This window comes from Dryobates pubescens, chromosome 13, assembly GCF_014839835.1.
Source record: "Dryobates pubescens isolate bDryPub1 chromosome 13, bDryPub1.pri, whole genome shotgun sequence".
Classification (NCBI taxonomy): Eukaryota; Metazoa; Chordata; class Aves; order Piciformes; family Picidae; genus Dryobates; species Dryobates pubescens.
In genome coordinates, this window is record NC_071624.1 from 9,432,825 (window position 1) to 9,449,390 (window position 16,566).

General features: G+C 47.0%; 1 protein-coding gene across 3 annotated transcripts in view; it reads right to left on the minus strand.

The window, feature by feature from the left end:
• Window positions 1-7,717: 7,717 nt before the first annotated feature.
• Window positions 7,718-16,566, minus strand: part of TP63 (tumor protein p63) — a 106,747-nt gene continuing 97,898 nt past the window's right edge. For all 3 annotated transcript variants that reach the window (XM_009901033.2, XM_009901034.2, XM_054166531.1), the window contains 4 exons: window positions 11,712-11,869; window positions 10,653-10,797; window positions 9,587-9,680; window positions 7,718-8,348 (listed from right to left, as the gene is read on the minus strand). In XM_009901033.2, the coding sequence (XP_009899335.2) occupies window positions 8,052-8,348; window positions 9,587-9,680; window positions 10,653-10,797; window positions 11,712-11,869 (694 nt within the window). In that variant the 3' untranslated portion in view covers window positions 7,718-8,051. The remainder of the gene's footprint in view (window positions 8,349-9,586; window positions 9,681-10,652; window positions 10,798-11,711; window positions 11,870-16,566) is intronic.

Sequence of the window (16,566 nt, forward strand, 5' to 3'; positions counted from 1 at the left end):
AGCACAGGAGCTGTTTGGGGAGGAGTTGGAGGGGTGGGCTGAGGGCAACAACAAAGGCTCAGCGATTCGGGTCGCACCCACCTGTGCTGGGAAACTCAGAACCACAGCGGCGCCCGGAGGAGGACTGGCTCCATGAACCAGGTCGGCCAAAGCCAGCCGGAGCTGCAGCAAGTCCCAGCACCACTCTTCCACGCTGCGGAAGGCAGAGCAGCCCCCGATGCTCAGAGCGGGGCCGGGCCGGGAGCGGGTCCCGCTAGAGGGCGGTGGCTCCACGAGTACAGCGGCCGCTGCCGGCTCGGCTCGGCACGACACGACACGACACGACGCGGCTCGGCACGGCGCGGCTCTGCTCGGCAGCACCGGTGCCCGCCACGTGCTTGCACTTGTTTCTTCTCTTCCCACCCCCCCATCCCTCCCCCCGACGACAGCATTACAAATCCTCTTGACAGGAAAACTAAGGCAGGTGGGAGATAATGTACTCATTTGTGCCCTGTCATTAGCACAGCCAGGTCAACTGCTGACTCAATTCTCATTTATTTACTTTAAAAAAAATAATCATAAAGTTTGTTGCTAGACAGTCATTTCCAGAGTGCCATCTCTTCCTCATGTCTGCCAACTTACTTGGTTTCAGTTTTCCCCTTTTTCTGTTCAGTGCACTAGTTTCCCTGCTGCACTGAAGCCCTGCTGCTGGACTGCACATGGCTGCACTAGGAGAGTGTTTCTTGCTGTGCAGCCAAAAGCCTTAGGAACTCAGCAAGGCTGATTGACTTCACGGACAGAGCCACCCTGCTTCATATTAGGAAACATGTTAAGTCTTCCCTTGGCCTTGATGTAGGCAACAATGTGATCACATCTTCCAGAGTGGGAAGCTATTATGCTCTGAATGGCTCCCCAGGGACTTTCTTGCCACTGATGATGCAGGAAGCCTAATCTCCTACCCTAAGCAGTTGAGAAGCATCTTCTGTATATGCTGTAATGGTTGGTTTCAGCCCAGCTGCCTGTGAGTAATTGTTGAGCGTGGCATAAGGCACCTAGCTCCTGTTAGACCGTATATTCTCATTGTCTGGGGAAGCAGCCCAGCCAAAAAAGCCACTGGCTGCTGTGCTCATGTTGTCATTGCATGCAGACGTCAGTGCACTGCAACAGCAGCAATAAAACCATCTGAATATGGCATGGAGACTCTCGCCAAACACAATCTTAGAGCTATCAAGTTGAAAAGCAGTTGCCCATGGGTCTGTGTCTGATGTGAGTGTGGGAGAGGAGTGTGGTGACTGCAGCCACCAAGGCAGAAACACTGTGTACAAGCAACATCAGGTGCAGCTGGGATCTTTTGGCTTTTGGCTTTGATTCTGCAGGGAGGCTGTCACTGTACACCATCCCCTCAGAGCTTGCCCATGCACTGGGTCTGCAGCCTCTATGCTTGCACTCATATCCTATGTTTCCAGCCCTGCAATCCCACACAGCCCTCCCTTTACTCACTACTGGTCCCAAGCATGCGTTTCATTTCATCCCAAGAACAAAATGTATGACACTGTAGGAGTGTTTACAAGGAAAGCAAAGCTTTTTAACAATGCTAGATGATCCTCCAATCTCCCCCCTAAAGGACTTTGGTCAGTTTGAGTGAAGGAAGCATAGACCCATGCTCATAAGCAGCAGGGCATGGTTGTGATGGGCAGTCCTGCAACATCCACAGGCTGAGGAAGGGGGTCCAAATAATTGATAGAAACACACATACAGACAAAACTAAAACCAGCTGGCTTCACACTGCTGATTTTAAGGCCTTGTACTGAAGGCATGCTATATGCAGTTGGAAGAGACAGTTGGAATAGACCATGGGGCCCAGATTAGACAGCAAACCTGTAGCAAATGGCAACTGCCATGTACCTCCAAGTAAAATTTTGGCTTAGGGAAGCAAGCTGGGAGAAAGCCAGTCCTTTCCAAAAGAGCATAAATATTAGCTTCCTTCCAGTTTATTTGACCTTCGTGGCCAGTGTATCCCAAAATCAACAATAAGGTTCCAAAACTCCAGCCTCCACCCTTTGCTATATGATTAGGAAGATGATTCATTGCTATTATGGGTCACAGAAAGCCAAAACATCTCAAGACCCAGAAACCACCACCTCAAGCTGTTTGCCAAACCTGCTTGGTGAAGGCTCAGCACAGGCATAGCTGATGCCAATGTGGCCACACTCTACATCTGGGGAGCAGTTGTGTACTGTCACCCCACAGAGCAGTCCAGAAGAGCTCTGCAGAGCCTAGCATATCTCCTCACTAACTTTTGACTCAGCAGTTGATATAAATGACACATTTTGTAGCTCAGTAAATCAGAAAGCCAAATACCCCAAGCTCCCATTTAGTGCTACAGCTGGGCTGCCCATGTGGTCTCCCCACTAAGAAACAACTTGAAAAGAGGCAGAGTGAGAGCCTATGTCCCAAAGTGCTCCCGCCACAGCCCAGGTAGCTGCTTTGTCATCAGAAAGGAAGGGATTTCTCCTAAGATATACAAGACAGGAAGAACATTAGGAGCAAGAAAGCCTTCACAGGCTCTACTTGAATACTTGCCATGCTTTCTCATGTTCAGGTAAGTTTCATTCCAGAGGACTGCCAGCTTCAGCATAGGAGGGCATGCACGTCTTCAGAGGTCCACCCAGGCTTGCAAAACACAGCTTCCCTGCCCTGAAAACTTCATGCTTGTATATGAAACATCCCAATAACCAATAAAATTACAACAGGTAGGGTAGAGGGTGAAAGGGAAAGCACCAGCTTGGGATTCCTCAGTGCTGAAACCCTTGCTGTAACATAAGCAATGTATAAGTTCCTGGCTCTGTCAGTGGATCATAGCAGACAGCAATTTCGACCATCATCAAACACAGCTCAAGCCCACTTGGTCAATGGAAATGAAAATCCTATTTTACCTGATCCAGTTTGCTCATTTAGAGGTGAGGAGTCCATCACCTGAAACAGTAAGTCCTTGCACTTCTCCCTTTGAGAGGAACATACTAGTTCTTAACATCACACTCAAGCAACCCCTGATGACGACTCTGGATGTTATTATCTCTTAATACTTTGGCAAAAGAAACAGTGATCAGAGCCCAAGAAATCAGGCAGGTGTTCTCTACATTAATGGTAAGTGTGAACTAACTCCCCCAGGAAGGCCTGGCCTTTTCTTCTGCTGAGATTTTAGTTGAACTGTTTTTGGACTCTGTTCCCAAGCATTCTCCTCCAACCATAACTCAGGAAAACTGTAAGAGACAGATGTGAGACCCCGTACAGAAATCATGATGGAGCTGGGCTGTTGATGTGGTGACTGAAACCCCTGGCTGGTGGAAGCCACTCCACTTTCAGGACAGCCACCCACTGGCTCTGAGCTGCTCCTCTTTCAAGTCCTTGTAAGAAGAACTGAGATGCAAAGAAAAGGAAATGGCTTTGGTAGGAGAGAAGATGCACAAAACCTTTGGTGCAAGGTAAGCGATGAGGACAAACCCCCTGAACTTGTGATGGGGATGGTGGAGATGGTTGTATGAGGCTGGTTCATAAGTGTTGAGCACACATTTCCTTCCCCTCTCCAGGGCACACAGGAGTGACAACTCCATCCTGTTTGAGCAGGATATCGAACATAGGCCACTTCCCATTGCTCTGCTCAGAAAGAGAATAAGGAAACCTGGAAGGGCAAAAGAGAGCCACACAAATCACACAATCACCAAGGCTGGAAGAGACCTCAAAGATCATCAAGTCCAACCCATCACCACAGTCCTCATGACTAAACCATGGCACCAAGTGCCACGTCCAATCCCCTCTTGAATACCTCCAGGGAGGGTGACTCCACCACCTCCCTGGGCAGCCCATTCCAATGGCTAATGACTCTCTCAGTGAAGAACTTTCTCCTCACCTCGAGCCTAAACTTCCCCTGGTGCAGCTTGAGACTGTGTCCTCTTGTTCTGGTGCTGGTTGCCTGGGAGAAGAGACCAACCCCCTCCTGGCTACAACCTACCAGTTCAATAAGAACACTACAAAGGCTGATCCATTCAATCTGCCAGAAAGAAGTCAGATAGCTGCGTGGCGGCTTATTATCACACACCCTTGCGACACTGATGGCATGGGGATGAGCAAACGGCACACATGGAAAAAGGGCAACACTTTGTCCTGGTTGCTCAGAGGAGGAAGCAGCAGCAGAACAATAGAACAATAGAATAAACCAGGTTGGAAGAGACCTTTAAGATCATCGTGTCCAACCCATCAACCAATCCAACACCACCCAAACAACTAACCCATGGCACCAAGCACCCCATCAAGTCTCCTCCTGAAAACCTCCAATGACGGCGACTCCACCACCTCCCCAGGCAGCCCATTCCAATGGGCAATCACTCTCTCTGTATAGAACTTCTTCCTAACATCCAACCTAAACCTCCTCTGGTGCAGCCTGAGACTGTGTCTTCTTGTTCTGGTACTGGCTGCCTGGAAGAAGAGACCATCTGTCTACAACCTCCCTTCAGGTAGTTGTAGAGAGGGATGAGGTCACCCCTGAGTCTCCTTTTCTCCAGGCTAAGCAATCCCAGCTCCCTCAGTCTTTCCTCATAGGGCTTGTGTTCCAAACCCCTCACCACAACTTCATTGCCCTTCTCTGGACTTGTTCCAGCAAGTCAACATCCTTCCTAAACTGAGGGGCCCAGAACTGGACACAGTACTTGAGGTGCAGCCTAACCAGTGCAGTGTACAGGGGCAGAATGACCTCCCTGCTCCTGCTGGCCACACTGTTCTTGATGCAGGCCAGGATGCCATTGGCCTTCTTGGCTGCCTGGGCACACTGCAGGCTCATGTTCAGCCTACCATCGACCAGTACCCCCAGGTCCCTCTCCGCCTGACTGCTCTCCAGCCATTCTGACCCCAGCCTGTAGCTCTGCGTGGGGTTGTTGTGGCCAATGTGCAGAACCCGGCACTTGGATGCTTTAAATCTCATGCCATTGGACTCAGCCTGTCGAGGTCCCTCTGCAGAGCCTCTCTACCCTCCAGCAGATCAACTCCTGCCCCCAGCTTGGTGTCCTGCTCATTTCCAAGGCGGCACACACACAAGAAAACAAGCTGTTGGGAAGTTCAGCGTCATTTTCAGTTTGGCTTTTATTTTCATCGACTTCAACAACAAGGTGTTCCAAAACACACACAGGATTTGGTGCAGGCAACACTGTCATTGCTACAAGCATTGGCAGATTTCCAGCTCAATTTAACCCATGCACTTTGATGTACAAAATGAAACAAACAAACCAGGAAAAAAAACAACCAACAAAACAAAACCAAAATAAAAATAATCACAGCTCTACAAGGGAGGGTAAAAAGCTACAGCAGTTCAAACTCACGTGAAAATTCCAGTTATATGGAAGTGGGGTCCAGAGTGGTATACAGTAGAAAGGAGGTTTTCACAGCATATATTTTAATCATTAGTGATACAGCAGAAAAGCTCCATCTCACTGCTGAATTGAAAAGCAGATACTGAATGAAGTTCTTGCACCCAGACTCTGGGCACAGTATTAAACTGCCTTAACCTTTCTAGTCAGAAGCTTCCTAGTTCCTAAAATGACGGTATTTGTCGCATCGGTATTTGAAGCAGCTCAGGAGGATTACACAATGGAGATGCAAAACCCCAGAGGTGAGGGGGGGCACAGCCTAATTCACCTCCGGGAATCTGCTAAGTATCTGCGCTAACGCTTCCCCCCCCCCCCCCCCGCCCCGCACTAACACTGCCCCGCTGAATTAATTCTTGCATTGAGTTAAGAGCAGGATGAGAAACTTCTTTTGTAGCGTACGGGGGGGGGGGGGGGGGGGGGGGGGGGGGGGGGGGGGGGGAACCACCCATCGAACCAAAGCAACGACAACAACCAAAACAAAAAAAAAGAAAATAAAAGAAATTAAAACAAAACAAAAAAAAAAGATTCCACACTGAGAATGTTAAATACTTTGAAATCTAGGACACTGCTCTTTGAAGTGTTACGAAACAAAATGATAAAATAGGCTTTCAGCATCTGAACCCTTCCCCCCCCCCCCCCCAAGCTGCAAAGTAACACAGGCATCTCAGTATGAAAAATACAAACACATTTGTCCAGCGAGGAGTTGTTTGTTACAAGGTACATACTGCAAGTGTTCTCCATAAAAACAATCATCATTAAAAAAAACCAAAAAAACAAACCAAACCCAAAACAAACCCAAAACAACAAACCAAAACAACAAACAGCAAAACAAACAACATTTGACTGTGGTTCTGTCAGACCCGGTAGCCCAAGAAGGAATAAAAAACGGGTGTGTGATGCTGTAGGAAACAAAAAAAGTTACATATACAAAAAAAAAAAAAATCATCATGTTTATGTACACACTTTACAGGGCAACTACCTTGCAATTACCGTTCAGAGCTATCCCAGAGGGGCTCACACAGTTACTGCAAGGCAGCCTTTGAATGCAACGCAGACCTGGCACGACAGACAGATGGAGGAGGCGGCTAATGATATCGGACTTAAATGAAATATGTGGCACGTGGCAGGGCCGAGGAAACAGCCACTGCATTGAAAGGAGGTGGTTTGGCTGTAGCAAGGTAGGATGAGAAGTAATTGAAGCTGCTTTCTCCCAACTCTCCCCAGCCGAAAAACCAAACAAACCACCACCAAAAAAAGGTAAGTCAGGCTTACTGTCAAAAAGCGCAAACCAACTCAAAAGCAGCTGAGCTGAGCTCCTTTGTTTTGTATACGTCTCACTACCTTGGCCAGTACAAACGTGAGAACACACGTTCTGTTCAGTTACTTGTCCACAGGATCACTGGCAGTCAGAGGAAATGCCTCAGAGCCACAGCTGCTGCAGAACCAATAAAGAAAACAACAAACAGAGAAAAATCAATTTCTCATGTAAACATGACTTCCTGTAGTAGCAACATTCATTATCCAGGAACTGGTCCTTGTCCAAGCAGCTGGAAATTTCTTTCGGGTTTTACTCTCCAATTCTAGTTGCTCACCACTTACTCTATAGTCACTAGCAACAAACCACTACAGGCTCCAGCCTATTACAGACAGATCTAAAGATAGTTCTACTTTACATGATTAAGAAACCAATCTAGCGTAGTCTAAGTAAAAAAATTGACTTGGTTTAGGATAGCTGAAGCCCTACAAATTAGTGTGCAGCTCTCAGTTGGTCCTCTGTTCAACTGGATGCTAGGTAGGCAAATCCTTATGCTAAACTAACCAGGCTGCATATGTGGCAAAGCCTAATTCTCTAGCTTAAACGTCAGTAGTAGTACGGCACGGCTAAAGGCTGGGTGAAGGGCAGAATTCAAGAGTGACCAATGGCTGTATTTGCATTTATATGCTGAAATAAGCAAGCCAGGACATACACATGAATGTAAATTCAAAGCAAGAAGAGACAGCAGGTTTGTTTTTCCCAGAGAAGGTGAGGGAAAAGAAAAAGTGGGTTGCAGGTGGCTGTAAGTGCTGGCCTGCCCAGCAAAGTGCACGTGCTGTCTCCGCTGGAGAATATTACACATGAACAGAGCACTCAGCTCCGTGGGAAGAGGCTGTTTAAGTGCAACGTTCAGCAGACCGATTCCCATCTATTTTTTGGATGAACTGACAGTTCAGGGTTTGGTGGCTTCGGGGTTTTTGCGTTTGGGTTGGGTTGTGGGGGCGTGGGGGGTTGGCTTAAAAAAATACAACCAACCAACCAGATTGGTTGGTCAGGATGCCCACACAAGGTGTGTGAGGATGCAAAAGTCAAGAAAAGAAGCCCTCTCCCCAAAAGAAAACATGAAACAAGAACAATGCCTTCTTGAGAAGGTCAACAGCTTTCAGGGAAACACCACCCGCCTCCTCCCTTCACTCAGCTCTTCCCCTTGCTAGAGCTGGGGTGGAGGTCACGGTCCGGAAGTATGACCTAGACAGCATCAAGGGCAAAACCTAGCATGAGTAGGCAAGAAGGTTCCCTCTGCCCTTTGTCCAAGGGTGCAGTACCAAGCAGAAGGAAGACAAATGAAGGGCTGAGCAGTTCATGGTTGAGGCGGGGTGGAGCGGGGTCTGCAGGGCTCACTCCCCTTCCTCCTTGATGCGTTGCTGTTTGTTGCGCCGAGCATCCATGTCGAAGTTGAAGTCATTCCACTCATCACGAGGCGGGAAGGAGATGGTCTGCCGGAGCGTGAAGCGGACCGCGTCGATGACTCGCTCCCCCCGCGTCTCGCTGGAGCCCACGCTGACAGTGGAGGCGCCGCTGGGGGTGCGCAGGAGGTGGGGAGGGGAGGAGAAGTCATGGAGCTGCCGGTGGTCCAGGATACCCTTCCAGATGGCATGGCGGAACTGCTCTGGGATCTTGAGGCTCACCAGATCCTGCAAGGTAAGGTGGAGGGCTTAACAGGGCAATCCCTGGGCAAGCTGGGCTCCAGGAGCAAAAGCAGCCTCCAGGCCACCCTACAAATGCCTGTTAACTAAAAAAGCTGCTAAAATCCACGTGGCCACAACCAACCATAGAAGACAAACCACTCCTCTTGAAAGCGGTGGTTCACTTCTGAACAAGCATGTGTAGCCATAAGACAGCAAGAACCAATGTCACAAGGTCTGTTTTGAAGTTACACAAAACACACATTCATGCATAAGACACAGTGACCTAAGGCTAGATGTTTGAGTGGACTGCAAGGCCTCCAAGACAAACTTAGGGAGATCTGCTGGTTGACTGTGGTGGGTGATGCTGGGCTGCAGAAGTTCAATGGCTTTGAAAATGTGTTTATTTCAAAACCTGTGAAAGGATTTTAGAATCCATTCTAAGCTCCACTGTTTGAAGCTCTGACTCCGTAGGAACTACCTTAATTACCTGAACCCAACCAAAACCTAAGAACAGACAAATAACTTTAGAAAATTTGGACTTTGAAGCCCCATCATCTCTGGTGCAGTACCTGAGGGAAGCATTACCTAAACTCTGCAAAATGAGATATCAGCTTCTGAAAAAAATTAGCAACCAGCTTTGGTTAATTCGGGTCAGCTTTCCTAATTAGATTAGCAGTACAAGGAAGACAGCCCAAGCTAAGAAACATAAGCACCACAGCTTTGCAAAGTCTCAGGGCAAAAAAACATGAGACAGCCAGCTCTGAAGAGAGCAATGGCACAGGAGAGAAAGCAGCAACCCTGCAGCAAAAGCCATGCAAGATCCAAAAACCACCTGGGCTGAGATGCCAGCGGCAAGGGAAGATTATTAAGGTAAGTCCAGAAAACAGAAGCAGGGAGGCAAAAACACAGACCACTTCTGGACAGCCTACTTGTCTGCAGGGGAGTGAGGTGTTTCAGAGAGCTGTAAACTGAAACCAAGCCTTGCAGAATTAACAGGCCTGTGGATTGGGGCCACTTTGGGGGCTAAAACAGAGTTGAGAGGAGGTGGAGACACTCTTTCTCTGTGCCAGGCAAGGTAGTTACAGTTCTGGCCAAGCCCAGCCTCTCTTCAACTCACAATAAGTATTCTGTGCAACAGCCTTAATCAAACTAATAGTATAAAAATATACTGAGTCTGGATTTCTGACCTGTTCCTACAGCAGGGCCAAGAGTGCAAACAAAGGAAATGGTGAGGAATTACTTACATCCATGGAGTAATGCTCAATCTGATAGATGGTGGTCAGCCCCTGGGTCGTGAAATAATCCACACAGGATGAGCAGCCCAACCTCGCTAAGAAGCTGCAGAGGAGGAAGGAAGGATGGAGAGAGAAAAAAGGATCACCCTGGCTGCAACAGCCCAAACCACAGAAAAACCAAACACTCAGCCAACCTGCAGCAACAGGAAACAAAGCTATCACCCTTGGCTTGACCTTCTCCAAGACATCCCAGGCCAGCAAGCCACATCGCTGCCACATCAAACAAGTGAGGGAGTCCTTCAGCTCGGCACCTAGCAGACAGCACTTGTGGCAGCACCTTGCCTTAATCAAGAGCTGGTGCTACACAGCCTGTATCTTGAGGCAGAAAGGTTCACGTGTACCCTCCTGCCAGGTTACTTCACCCAGAAGGTGGCTGAGGGTGTGGCAGCTCGCTACACGGATAGAGAATCTACAGCAAGGGCTAGGGCTCAGACCTGTCATGCACACAAAGTACTTTTAATCAGCACATTCCTCCCTAAGTATAAAAGATTCCTCCTTTACGGGCAACATCTTTCAATATATTTGATCTCATGAAGGGTGGAGGAGCTTCTGACCCCAGCCATGGCTTGCTGAGTTGTCAAAGGGTGGGGGGAAGGAGAAAAAAAAAAAATAAAAGGAAAGTAAAAAGTGGAGGAAAAGAAAGAAAGCCAGAAGAGGAAACTGAAAGTAAGAAAAAAAAGAAAAAAGAAAAAAAGTAAGACGAGGAAAAGGAAAAAAAAAGGAGAGAGACAGAAAAGAGGAAAATGAAAGAAAAGAGAAGGAAAAAGAGAAACTTCGGCAAGACTGCCTGACACCCTCAGGTCCATCAGCGCAACGGATGACGCAACTCTCAGCTTTCTTGCAGTCCTAACATCCCTGCTTGTCTCTGGTGTTCAAAGGTGAAGGTTTGAGGCTCGATGTCCAGTGCTCCAAGTGAACGGAGCAAGGGACCTGGCAGGACCCTTCAGGCTCCAGACACAAGGCCTCCGCTCCCTGTGTGTGGGAAGCGTGCGCTGGGCAGTCTGCTGCCGCTCACCTGACAATGCTGCAGTCTGTGGGGTATGGAGGAGGGGGGGTGCAGTGGGATGTTGAAGGCATGGAGAGGGGAGGAGGCAGGGCCTGCGTGGGGCTGAGGCCATTCATGTCGCCGGTCATGGCCATGTGGGTGCCCATCATGGGAACTGGAGGAGAGAAGGAGGAGCACATTGTTACCCAGGCATCCCCAGACCCCTCTTTGCCCCCTGCACAGCACCAAAGGACAGGACCCACAGCTGCAGCAGCCTTAAATCCCTCTGCAAGCTCAGGGGAATTTCAGGCAGTTGCAATGACTGCACAAGGACCAGATGACAGACAGTCCTTCAGGAACTTTCCCCTCGCTGGAACAACTGTCAGCAGTGCTGTCGCGTCACCTTCTCATACAAACAGGCTTAGTGGAAACCTAGGCAAGCCTGGTCTCAGCTTTCCCTGCTGCAGGGGGGGAGTGGGACAGAGCCGGCAGAGTAACCCAATACAGAAGGCAAACAGCTTTGTTTTCAGAGACACTGAGAGCACCCGAAGGGGATCAGCAACAGGTGTGGGCAAGAGTCCAGTGCTTTTGAAATAAAAAAAAAACCCAACACACCAACAACCAAAACAACAAAACTCAGCCCCCAGAACCATGTCTGTCATCCTGGATTTACAGGGCTGCTGGGCACTTTTCAGCAGCCAGGATTGAAGCAGGTTAGAGAGCTGCAAGATGTAGATATTTCCTTTGAAGCTAACAAGTGTCTTAATTGAACCAAGGGAAAAAAGTTTGCCAATATTTGCATCTCCTCTGCTGGGAAAGAAAGAAGAAACAAGTCTTGAAAGACAGATGACAGCACAGCCAGCCAGATCTGCAGCAAGCAGTATCTGTTTGCCCCTGTGAGGCTTAGAGCAGGATGCTGAAGACTTGCCTTATGGCACAGCAGCGAGAAATATTTGGCTCTGCACATTGCCAGAGAATGATTCCAGGCTCCCCAGCCTAACGCTAGCCACTTGAAGATGCCAAGTTTCCTTGTCCAAACTAGTGGGGAGCATGCATGGAACAGGAGAAAAAGGAGTGAAGGTTTCTTACTGTTGGTTCCCATGCCGTCGGGGATGGTGGTTGGGGTCAGGGCATTGCGCTGCTGGGGGTTAATTAACTGGCTGACCGAGGGCAGCTTGTTCATGCTGTTCATTTTGCCAAGTGGTGGAGAGTTGGAGCCGTAGGATGACTGTGACTGCATCGATGTCCTGCAAACCAAAGAGATGTTAGGACAGCAGTTGTTTGTTAAACATGCACATCCAAGGGCCTGGATGTTGATGGTAGTTCTGAGCTACTGCTAATTAAATTGCTGACCCCATAGGAGCATCACAGATAAAGGTCACTGGAGAGAGAATCAACAGGGAATTAAATGCCAAAATGTCTGGGAAACTTCTAAAAAGCAAATGGTGAAATACTGACAAAGGGAAGCTTCACTTTCAGTTCCAGTTTTTAACTTGAGGTAAATTTTCTACGTATGGTTTTAGTTGGAAAGAACATACGAAGTCATCAAACAGCTGCCAAAGCTCAACAAGAGTATTTTTAAGTTAAGCTCTCCTCATGGCCAAGGACACTTTTGGTAAGCAGAAGCCATCTCTAACTATCTTAAGTACCCCTAAAACTTAACTGAAGAACTGATTTTCAGATCAAGTCAAACTTATCAACTTGGTCTCTCCAAAATCCCTATCAACTCATGTTATCAGGTGTGTATAGGACAAAAGCTCTTTGCTCAAGACAGACTCAAAACATCTTAAGGATCACTACTGAAAGATGGTCAGAGCTGCCTGGGGCACGGACATGAAGCTTTTGGTGGTGCAAAAAAGAATCTGGTATCCAAACCCTGCAGGCTTCTTGCGGAGTATCAGTTTTCTACTACCACTCAACAACAGCACTAACCTTCCTCAAGTCCAGACAGCCCCAAGCTCTATCCAGCATATCCCTGAATCAGGCCAGAGAGGCTTGCTGGCGACCTACCCCCTGCCCAGCCCCAAGGATCCCAGCTGCAATTCCCTCCTCGTAAGCAACTCAGAGCACGAAGACCAGACTGCTTCTGAACGGCAGCCCAGCTCCCAGATCAGGTTACAGCTGTGGCATCCCATCTGGAGTGGGGTCTTATTTGGGATATGCAGAAAATGATCATTAAAGTGGGCCCAACAGCACTACTGGCAGAGCACTATCATGCCACAGGAGAGCAGATTTCTCTCCCCTCCACACCTGGGAGTTTTGCAAGATGGGCAAAGGCGCTGGGGAATGGAGCACACTCCCAAACAGCATACCCTTGGATGGCACTTGGTTCAGCTATAGTATGGTGACCCCGTGGTGAATGTGCAAGGGCACATTCCCATCTTATTTCCCATTGGGAAACTTGTTCATCTGGGCATAACTGGTTACACTAATTCCTGGGAACTGGCTTTCCTTCTATGCAAAGAGAATAATTATTACTTCAAATAAGCAAAGTGTAAAGGAAAGAAAAGGCTTATTCCTAGATAATTTATTAAAACCTTCAGCACTCAAGGTCAAGTTTCATGCAATTACATTGTCTCCATCTTCCTGCGCTTTTAAGGCTTGTAGCGTTGGGTGGAGAAAACATCTATGCTAACAGGCTGGGGTATCTAAGGCCCTGAAGAAATGTTACCTAATTACACAATTACAGGAGGTACAGAAAGAAGGGTGTGAACTGTCCTTTGGCAGTGAAGATGCAGGACAAGATCCAGCAGACTTCATAGACTCAAGGAAGTGGAAAGCACAAGAAGCTTCACAAATTAATATCAACAATGGCAGCAAATCCCAAGGGGAAGCAAAAAAAATCAAGCCATGAAGTTCAGACCCAACTCTTCAGGGTGAAGGGAATGATTCAGATCTGAGGTTTCAGTACACCAATTATAGAAGCTGAGGCCAGCCATGAAGTTCAAGTCAGGTTGACATCACCCTTAACCTAAGGAGCTTCTGCATCTACACGACAGGTAAGCAAGGATATCACCACACGCACAGTGAAATTCCAAATCAAATCAAAGGCTTCCCCCAAAATAGTTTATTTTATTCAGAAAGCTCTTGACTACAGATTTCTTTTTTATTTATTTTTAAAGAATGCCTGCTGCTATGAAACAAAATTCTGACAGGAGGTCAGTAGTGTGCCTAATTTTGCCCTTTGCACCACCAGCAGCGATCTCAAGCCAGTTAGGACACTACAAATTTGAAGGTTAAATAAACCCAACCAAACAAAAACCCAACAACAAACCAAGAAACCAACCAAAGCCAACCAACAAATGAGCAAGCACAAGCCAACTCAAAGCACCCTACACTTTGGAAAACAAATGTGGTTTAACATACAGCTTAAGGACTCCTTATCTCATTTGTACTCATAAGAATCGATTAAAACATTCCGGCTCAAGTGAATACATCAGGAAACAAAAGCATTTTTGTCTCATACTTGTTTCAGCTAAAGTATTCTATCACATAAGCAGACACATAGAAGGTCTAAAGACAGCCATTGAGCCAAAGAAAAGTCCCAAGATAAACCAAGATGCAAAATTTTATTGAAAATTAATGTCACACATCAATATAGCAACAGCCTCAGAAACACAGGAAAGTGGTTTTGGTATTAAACACACAGACTACATGGTGTTTGAGGATTCATTTAAAATATACTGCCTATTTTTTTTTCCCCCCCTTCTCAATTCTTTTTTTTTTTATTTTTTTAAAAAACAGGTATTGTAAGAATGTCCTGCACAGTGGTTTTCATTAAAATTATACTTGCTATGTCTCAAGAAAGATTAGAAGTAGGAGCATTAACATTTCTTTGATCTCAATGCCAATGAAATGCATTTTAATATCAAGGTATAAGGACTTCAATTAAAAGCCCATTATACTACTTGGAACAGTCTGATATAAAAGGCACTGAGTCACATTCTGCAAGTGATTTTTTTTCCTCTCTTCAAGAGGCCATGTAATTATTTAGCCAATAACATTTGTAGTTATGCAAGCTCATACGAGGGCAATCACCTTCTAGGCATATACTGATCATCTCAAGAGGTCAGGAGAGAACTTCCTTCTCCCACATACAAAGCATAGTTCGGTTCACAGGTTACCTTGTGCAGTTCTCTGCTTTCTCAGCTCACTGGATAGCAGCCCTTCAACAGAGTTAGGAAACTGCTTGGATAGACCTGATTGAGTAGACAATTCCCAGAGTCTTGGTTCACATTAGATAAGCACACTGTCACGTAAGCAGCCTTAATGCAAATGACATCAAAGTTTTATTAAGTGCAAGAACAGGGCACCTCAGGGTCAGAGAGCTCAAGATTTCACTCAAGCCCCTATGCCTACAGTTTGCTGTCCCTAAAGACCTGGATCTAGTCACAATGCAGAGAGACCCAAGTGGAATCAAAGCTGTCCAGTTTGGGTCCTGCCTTTCCTTACAGTAAGGATTCCATCCCAAGTTCACAGATGGTTAATCTACCTATTGGCAATGTTTTTGCAAGTAAGGTTGTCCAGTGGGCTACATAGAACTAGGATGTCACCTATGTAGTCTAGTAGTGGCACACAAGCGACATGGGCGATGATTAGTTGAGATCATCTACTCTGAAGGCCCATGAAGCAGGCACTAAAAAGCAGAGAAATGTCTTTGCTCTCCACATGTCAAACATTTGCTATTCCAAAGCAAGCAATAGGGCATCTCTTCAACCACACAAATGGTTTGTAGGTAACTAACTGGGAGCATGGAAAGGAGGGGCTCTGATGGTTACTAGGCAGACAGCAGTTACAGCACATGGACAAGGGTGGCAATAATGATGTCCCTTAGATCTCAGGTATGGGAATTTCCCAAGGCAAGCAGTGGATTCTTTCCAGGGAATGGAGTTACGATACAGGAAGTGGATATACATTAACAAGTTGACACAGACTGATACAGCCTGACTGACTGATAAGGCCCCCATTAGTCCACTTGGCTATTGCTTGGAAAGAAAATGCTTACATTTCTGAAGCTCCACACACGACAATGAGCCAACCAAAAGACAGCAGGGGAAAAGTTTGCTTCTTTTATCTGCAGAAGACAGACTACAAAACAACTGCAATTGCTTCCAGCTCCAGATTGTTCGATAAAAATGTGTCATCCAACATAACCACTTAATCACCATTAAGACCAGGTGCACTGTCACCATCCTCTTACAGGCAAGGAGGATAAAAGAAAAAGCTTTTCCAGAGGACAGAGTGATCTAAATAATTTACAATATTCTTTGGTAGAAGTCCCAGGTGCACTATTGGTACAAGAGTTTTCCTAGAGGTCAGATTAGATAATGAGTCGGAATTTCCCAGCAGAGGCTGTGGGTGACTTGTATCTTCTGGTGGGCTGCATCTTCAGACTTGCTGGTGGAAAGGCCCTGAAGCAGAGGTCTACATACAGATTAGAGTGTCCCTGTTGCAGTATTTCCATCCAAAAGCAGACAAGACCAAGATACAGGTACAAAACCCTCATTGGAAGGGCAGCCTGACGCTACAAAGTATAATCCTGTGCCTGAGCAGCATTTGCTGTTCAGATTTCCACCTCTCACCTTTCTTCTCCCACATAAAAATGCATGGAGCAATGGTTACCTGCTTTGCTATCTCCAGGGACTACCTGAAGTTGCCAGGCAAAGTAAAGAGGCACTTTGTTTAGTCAGCTTTACATGAGAAACAATGGTAGAGCTGTAACTGCATGAAGCAGTCACCAGCAGTATTTAATTAGTTATTCATACTCTGTCACAGTTTTGGGGGCTCTTCTCCATTAGCCATCCCCCCACACTGCTATGGTAGAACAAGTCTTTCTAAGACAACGAAAGAGATGTTCAGAGCTGGGACATGGCTCTCACAGGAGATGTTAGTACGAGTCATCACCTGCTCAGATCACAGCTCTGCTGCCTGGAAGCAGATGATG